The sequence below is a fragment of the Choloepus didactylus genome, chromosome 19 (assembly GCF_015220235.1).
Source record: "Choloepus didactylus isolate mChoDid1 chromosome 19, mChoDid1.pri, whole genome shotgun sequence".
Classification (NCBI taxonomy): Eukaryota; Metazoa; Chordata; class Mammalia; order Pilosa; family Megalonychidae; genus Choloepus; species Choloepus didactylus.
The window spans coordinates 2,625,582-2,634,316 of NC_051325.1; the positions used below are offsets into that span (position 1 = coordinate 2,625,582).

An 8,735-nucleotide genomic window follows, 5' to 3' on the forward strand; every position below is an offset into this window, starting at 1 on the left:
CTTCAGAGATGTTATTCCTCTCTTTCACAGTCTCTTGATTCTCCATCACAATATTTGGTTCTTCCCGGTACTGGATCTGCCAGACCCTGTGAGAGACTGCAGTTTCAATGAGAAACGTGCCATCATGGAAATGCATTCTATGATCCATGTCTCTGGAGTAGATTGTTCATCTTTAGATACCCATGCAAGAACCAGTTACTCCTGCAGGTGAGCTGTGACTCCTGAAACACAGCTGGGAATTTCTTGCTTTACATGGAATAAGGGGAAGTCTGTGCTTGAGCCCAGGCACAAACCACCAAGTGCAGAGATAGAGCTGGGCAGTAGGGGGCATTCAAAACACACCGAGCACAGACCAAGAGTAGGAGCCAGTGGAGTCTGTGGAGGTGTGTCCTGCATGGAGTGGAGTTTTCCTGTTTCTGTGACTCCTTGGGACCTTACTCTACATTCTATTTTAATGCTTTTTCTGAATAAGCTAGTGTATCTATCAGATATTTTTTTCTCATGGGGATTATAAATTAAAATTGTATATTCATTTATTAAATTTCAAAAGCTTGTAGATATTGAGTTGATACATACATCCTGATGACTCTGTTGCTTCAATTTTCTCATCCTACTCTTATCCTGAGATGGTTCCTTCTGTCTCATCCTAGGAAGATCACAATGGTGCATATATCTAAGTATTTTTTATTATATTCTTGGCAGTCTCTTTGTGCCCTTATTATAAGTGGAATAAATTTCTGTTCATATGATTTGCTCTCAATACTTGAATATTTTAAATATCCCATCTACCAGTTTAAGTTTATACTTGTTTGCATTAATTTTATTTTCAAATTATTATTTTCAAAGTCAGTGACCTAAGCTTAGGTTATCTTCTCAGTTGCTGAGAACTTGGTCCATCTGTCTCAGGCATGTGTAACACCAATAAAAAAATCTGTTTTACTTTTATTCTTCTGATATTGTGTGTTCTGTTTTCCTTTCTATCCAAAAATGTTTGCCTCTCTGTATATTTGTAAATAAAATAATTTTCACATCAAATTGAATTTACAATGGGGCTTCTCTGCATTTAAATTGTTGCTAGTCATTTTATTTATTTTGGTTTTCACTATTTATCTGTTAATACATTATGGATTATAGGTAAGTTGTCCTAGCTTAATATGTAATGATTTTCTAGCAGAGAATTGCCCTATTATTTCTTACTTGGCATAGTTACTGGAAGATTGAGAACTCAGCTTAAACAACTCATGTATTTTTATTTGGCCTTTATTTCATCATTAAAGAAAGTATTTTCCTTTGTGACGTCATTTGAGATTGCTTAGCATATAGACACCCTCTGCCACACTCAAGATAGGAAAGTCATTATTTCTGTATAATATCTGTAGAACAATGCCATGCACATGCATTTCTATAAATTCCTCATGAGATGTTTATGCATAGAATATGTCCTGTTCCCTTGAGCAATTCCTCTGCATGCCAGTAATGATTCATGGAAGATGATTGTCTTATCACTATGAAATACTTCATGCATTGCAAATGTTTCTGAATTTTTCTGCATCTTGACAGCACATTAAAACTATGTTTTCCAATTATGCAATTTAGATATTACAAATTCTTCCAATTTTTCTGTTTGGATAACCTAGTAATATTTATTTGAAAAAAAGTCCATTTAAAATTATCACAGCTTTTGATAGAAAAAATGCATCATAATAGCCCTTACAATGGTTACCTACATTTTTAATTAGTTCACATCTTTTTAAATGCCATAATATCTTCATTGTCTAGTATTGAAGTGTCAGGATGAAGTGATTCTTCTTCTCTCCCAACTTTCATAATCTGCACTTTCTGCTTGTTTCAGTAAGGATAGATTATTCCTTCTAGGAAATAAAAATAAGAAGCAGAAATACAGTAAATTTTAGCATACATCACATCAAGACTCTTTCCTGTGCCAATAATGCTCTCTCTTCATTTTAAAGAAAACTACAGGCACTGTAATAAAATATTGTCCCCTATTCATTTCCTTCTAGAAACTAAGAATGTGACCTTATTTGGGAGTAGGGTCTTTGCAGTAGTATTAGTTAATTTAGGATGCAGATGGGCCCTAATCCAATGATGAGTGCCCTTATAAGAAGAGTAAACAGAGACTCAGAGGGGAGATGGCCATGTGAAAAAGGAGGCATGGACTAGAGTTATGCAACCAAAGCCAAAAATAGTCTACAGTTGCCAGCTGGCCACAGAAGTCAGAAGAAACATGTAGAACATGGTCTCATGTGATTTTACCCCAGGAGTATTTGTGGTGACTCAAAAGTGAGTCCTCCTAAAGCAAATCAGGTCAAAGTGTAAAAGATGATATGAACTTCAACTTCTGTGTGAGACCAAGGGAAGAGATGTTTGATGCAGAATCTATATTTTCTGTAGCACACTAAATAATGTAACTTGTGTGGTCAGTTTATTTACACACCATAATTACATGGAGTGTTGAATAGGAAATGAGATCTGGTGGGTTTGTACAGGTTTGTGTAAACTGCTGATACATCCCAAATTAATTTGGACAGAGAATAAAAATGTATTTAGAGAGCTCCCCTGAGGAACTGGGGGAAAATGTGGAAATACTGGACTTCCCCACCAGGGTTGTTACTGATATTCTCACAAAGATTGTGGACAGTAGGCCAAGCCCTTGATTTGGGGGCTTTCCCTTAAGAAGCTTATTCCAAAGGAGAGGTGAAGCCAAACTCCCAGTGGGGTAAATCCCACAGGCAACATGGGCTTGAATCCTGGGGATGAGCCTGGACATGGCATTGTGGGACTGAGAAAACCTTAACCAAAGGGGGATGAGAAATGAAACAAAATAAAGTTTCAGTGGCTGAGGAATTTCAAATGGAGTTGAGAGTTCTCTCTGGAGCTTATTCTCATGCACTGTATATATATTCCTTTACACTTTTTAGTGTGCTGAAATGGTGAGAGAAAAACACCTGAAGTTGTTGAAATGCAACCCAATAGACTTGATTATTGAAGATGATTATATAACTGTAAAGCTTACATGTTGTGACTGTGTGATTGTGAAAACCTTGTGGCTCACACTACCTTTATCCACTGTATAGACAGATGATTAGAAATATGTGGACAAAATTAAATGAAAGATAGGGTGGGGTGCGGAGATGGAATATTTTGGGTGATCTTTTTTACTTTTCTTTTTTGGAGTAAGGAAAATATTCAAAAATTGATTGATCCTTTGAATGTGGTTACTGTTAGGTACATAGATTAAAGTTCACAGTAAAAATAAATAAATAATAAATGATTCTGGTGAGAATGCAGAACTATATTATGTTACTTTGTACAGTTGATTGTATATTGTTGATTGTAGGGTATGTGAATATATCTCAATAAAGCTGTAATATATAAAATTAGTCCTTGCCTGATGCATACAGAGCCATTTAGTCAATACTGAGATTTTGAAATGAGAAATACTTTATTTAATAAGGGCTAGCCTCTTGAAGACAGGAGGATAATACTTCCCTCAGATCTGTCTTTTTCAGCTGGAAAGGTGAGGGATGTTTGTTGGATTAAACACAAGGGGCTCTGGATATGGATTTTAGGGCTATTGGCACATTAGGGAATGTTGGTAAACTTTCACATTAAGGATTTCATGTTGGTTATAATCACTGACACTGTTGTCTTTAAACTTTTTGGATGCAAGTTGATTATTACTGACTAATTGGAAATATTGGGGGATTGACTTGTGATGATGCTGGAATTTATGACCATCAGACCTTTTGCCTTTTTCATTTCTGGCATTCCTTTTTCCTCTTGTTTCTGCACATTTTCAGTTCTCTCACTGTGTTCTTTATGTCCTGTGGCCATCCTAAGTTTGGGTCATTTTCCATTAGTTTCAGTTAATTCTGTGGGGAAAGAAGAAATCAGCAACTTCTCCTGAGGGTAGGTAAAGCCCTCATTTTTCTTGAAAGACGGAATGGAAAGTTTCAACAAGTTAGTAAGGGAGGGGCTATTTTAGTGGGCTAGTTAGTGGCAGTTTAAGTGAGTGTGATTTTTACTGTTAAAATTAGGCGAATTTTTTCCTAGGCTAACTGTCTTTTAACTTTGCATATTTATACAGTAAAGGCTCATTAAGTCTGGTATGGCTGAAACTGTTTAAACATGCTTTTATTTATAGAGAGTTAAGTGGGAATTTCAGAGACAAGAGAAATGGAAACTTTCACAAACTAATTATGGAAGGAGCTGCTTAGGCATTAGGGGTTAGGAAAAATGGTTCAGGGCCCACTACATTTCTCCACTAGTTTTCTCCAGGAAATCTAGCCTCTCCTTGTCTTGAAAGAATAGATTCCTCTTGTTTTGTGCCACCAAGTTATGTTTTGCTTAGAAACAGTATGAATCTGACTCTGCACTGGCTAGAATGCATACACCCAAGTAAATATGCTGATATTTTCAGCTCTCTAATGCTGATAGTCTATCTCCATATGAAGTAAAAGTTTATTGTTGTGTTGCATGGGGACTGTTGAGGAGGTGACAGAGGGAATGTGTTTATGGTAGAACTAGTCTTCATTCTTTCTACAGCATTCAAATTCCATCCTAACCTTGAAATACCTTGGAAAGTATTATGAAGAAAGAAATTAGTTTCATTCAGTCAAATCTGCTAACAAATCCAGATAATACCCATGAGTGGAGAAGGTTGTATTATGTTTAAATGAAGAGTAGGCTTGACACAAATGCTAAATGTGTCCAAATTCCTATGTGTGTGGAAGTTCCTTAAAACAAACAGAACATATAAAGTCATTTTCCATGGTGGGGTATATTAGAAGAAAATCACACACTTTTATTTCATTCTTCCAATATTTAATGTAAGCACTGTGAGATAACTTCTTGTGATAAAGTTATAATGTCAGAAAGAAAGAAAGCAAACAATCCAATGTGACCCCAAGAAATCATGATTCAGGAAGCTGAACCCTTGAGTGGCAGATGCCTTGAGCTTAGCAGCAGCTTTGAATAAAGCCTACTGTCCCCAGTCACAAGTACCATCCTTAAGGTCCAAAACATCCACTGCAGCCCCATGATTCCAGAAGAAAAACTGGTATTTCTATACAGAAGATGTGTCTGGGAGCCCAGTATACTTAACACCCTCTCTAAGGTGACAGAGAAACTCACTCAATATCTGGATCCTCTGCTAGAACTGAATTGGAACTTGATATACCTGACCCTGTGGTTGCTTTGTACTGCAGAATTGCCAGACTTTTTATCCCATCCTAAACACTTTGTGGACAGTGAATGTGTTCATGTTTTTGTTAATTTTTTTCAAAAAGATTCCAACAAAAATCAATCTATGTTGACAGTCAACAGGTGTTGCCCATGATGCTAATTTTTGGTTGACCTTCTCCTGTCACACAGGTGTGACAAGTCAGGGGCAAGAAGAGATCAGGTGATACTTGCAAATACATAGTCAGAGACAAGGGCTTACACAAGCTTATTGTAGTTTCAAAGGAGATAATAATACTGACAGTGACACTAACATCTTAGATGAGTGGAATCCTATGAAGTTCACACAATATTACTACTGAAATTCCCAATTTACTTCTTTTCATCATGAAGGACAGAGGGCTGAAGTCCCATATTCAGGGTCAAAGAGCAAGGAAGGGATGGAGCTGCATTGTGATCTCCACCTGGACTAACAGAATCTCAGATACATTCCCAGGTTTCAGTGATGAAGGGTCTCAGGAGGGCAGCTCTCAGGTGATTTTTCATGTTACATACACACCATGGGATGCTCAAACCCTCTGCAAACCATCCACAGTATAAGTCTATTTAGAAGGTTCTTGTATAATAGTTCACCTGAGGGAGTGGAAAAAGTTCACTGAATTCAAATTCCATAATCATATGTGTTAGAGCTGGACAATTCTAGCATACCTGGTAAATAACACCAGTTTCCTGTAAAGAGGTGGCTGATCTCCTTCCACTAGCTATCTCTGTTTTAACCCTGAGGAGGTTTTGAATTCCTAAATGTTCTCACTCACTGACAAAGTTCTAAGTATAATTTTCTTACTGATATACAGTTTGAATAAGAAAAGTAAAGGATTAGGAGGCTGTGAATTTTTTGCAAAAAATTGAGATTGATTAGCCATCTAAACATGAATGTCTAGCCTGTTTCAAAAATAAACTTATTGATAGGCTTATATTATCAAATTAAAAACAACACTTAACATTAAATATGGATTAGAATGAAGCTGTTTCAGTTGACAGTATATTATCATGAGTTAGTGATATACTGAAAGCTGCTCCTATTCACAGAAAAATGAATACGCCAAGTTGTCTTGGAATTCTGTTTTTGCAAACTTTAGCTGTTGCCTCAAAATTTTGCAGTAGCTGATGTTCTTTGGAAAAAATGAAAGTCATGTATCAAAATGTTTTTCCACAACTTTAGGTGGGCCAGGACCTGTGGTGATATTTGATATGTAAATACATCCCTGGGAATGGAGGCACATTGACCCTATTCCAAAGTCATCCATGATCTGTGAAAAGATTTGGTCCCCAATCAGTTCACAGAGCATATTTCCTGTGTGGTGGAATATGAACCTGGGCTTAGAGAAAGAGGAAAACTGGGAGAGGACAAGGCAACCCCAGCTGAACTCTCACAGGGTAGCCCCAGAGAAAATCACCTTCCCTCCCCCTTTCATCTTTACACAGAAAGATACCACCCACATGCAAATGACCACCTATGTAACATAAGGAAATGACAGGGCACACTGACTTAAATTCAGGCTTCTTCACATTCTGGAAAAATATTTTCCAAAAGTCAAAGAAATCACCCATAAGAACATGAAAACCTCCTGGTTCTTCTTCTTTCTGGTGGCAGCTTCCAGATGTGAGTGTCTCAGGATTCAGACATGAAGGTAATGGGGATGATGCATCTGAGCACATGACTCACTTTGTTTCTCCTTGTCCTCAGGTGTCCTGTCCCAGGTGCAGCTCAAGGAATCAGGACCTGGTCTGGTGAAGCCCTCACAGACCCTGTCCCTCACCTGCTCTGTCTCTGGATTCTCTTTAACTGACTATGTTGTGCACTGGATCCGACAGGCTCCTGGAAAGGGGCTGGAGTGGGTTGGCAGGATAAGGAGTAGTGGAAGCACAAACTATAACCCAACTCTTCAGTCACGACTCAGCATCACCAGGGACACCTCCAAGAATGAAGTTTATTCAAAGCTGAGCAGTGTGACACCCGAGGACACGGCCACATATTACTGTGCAAGAGACACAGTGAGGGGAAGTCAGGGTGAGCCCAGACAAAAACCTCCCCTAAGGGCACAGGAGGGTCTGGGCTGCAGGGGGCACTTGGGACCACCAGGGAGTGCTCATGGGCTATCCCCAGGAACAGATGCAGAAAGGGACTGGGAGGGGTTTCCCGGCCTTGCCTGTGGTTCCCTCTTCTTGCTTCAGTACATGTAACGGCCAGAGAACTGCCTTTGCCCCTTTTCTAAGAAGTGCTGTGTGTGTCCAAGAGTCAAACTCAGAACTGGTTTCTGTTTTTATTGTTGCTAAGTGGATATTATAATACAAACATGTATACTAACATAAAATTTTACGTGAAATGTGCTTTTTTTTTCTCTTCTCTATGTGAAAGAAAATGTGAACAAAATTTGTATTTACCGTCTCTGTGTAGGTATTCCCCTCAATATAACTCACATATTTTGAGAATACTCAGGGAAATAATCCCCCACTCACCCTTTTGTGGAGCCCCATGCCCTCATGGGAAGAATGAGGAGGTGGGAAATCCTGACCCTCACTAGGAGCAGCTTCCAAGGGCCTCACTTTGTTCCCTCCTCCTCATGTTGCACCAGAGACCAGGTCTCTGCCCCTACACTAATGTTCTTATCTATTATGACTCTATTACATAAAATGTCAACATTGTCTCCAACACACCTTTACATGTATAGTAAAAGACATATATATATGTTAAAAAACAAGTTCAGATTTTATCACTTTTAAATCTATTTGACATTCTTGATACAATTGATATTTACTAAATTCATTATTTTAAATTTTTCATCCCTGTACCAAACACTTGTCACAAAATATTTCTCCCTAAAATCATCAAATATTTTTCTATGAATATATCAAGGACACCATTATAATTTTATTTGAGTAGGCTAGGTCAGCAGAAAAACTTTTTTCTTATTCCTAATATTCCCTCCATAAACACAGGACTCTGAGGCACAGCTTACCTGTGGGTCCTCAGAGGAAGCCAGTCATACTCAGATGTGTACTTGGACCTCACATTCCAGCACATCCTGGGAAGCCCAGCATACCACAGATTTCTCCAACCTGCCCTAAATAGGCAGAAAAAGAAAGTGCTGTCCTCTGTATTGGCCCCTGGATCCACCATTGCCTAACCCCCTTGCCCATATGCAATAATAATAATCATATGAATAATATTTTCAAGCCTCTGGTTGGTAATTTCTGAAACAAGACAGACAGCAACAGGTACCCAGGGCCATGCTCAGCTTACCCAGAGGTCGGATCTCCTTACACAAAGACTATCCTCACTCAGAAACAGACTTGCTCTATAACATGCTTGACTCTCCTCACTCAGAGGCCAAGAAGACTCACTCAGACCCCAATGCAGCCACAGCCCAACTCACCTCACTCACAGTCTGACTCCCCTCACAGATACCATAACTCAACTCACCCAGAATCTGACTTACCTCAACCAGAGCCCTACAAATCTCAACCAGAGC

General features: G+C 38.6%; 1 gene segment (V, D, J or C); it reads left to right on the plus strand.

Annotated features, from left to right (window-relative positions):
- The first annotated feature begins 6,766 nt into the window (after positions 1–6,766).
- LOC119515986 lies at positions 6,767–7,446 on the plus strand. The segment is given in 2 exon segments: positions 6,767–6,865; positions 6,950–7,446. Coding segments are annotated over 2 exon segments (543 nt in total).
- The last annotated feature ends 1,289 nt before the right edge of the window (positions 7,447–8,735 follow it).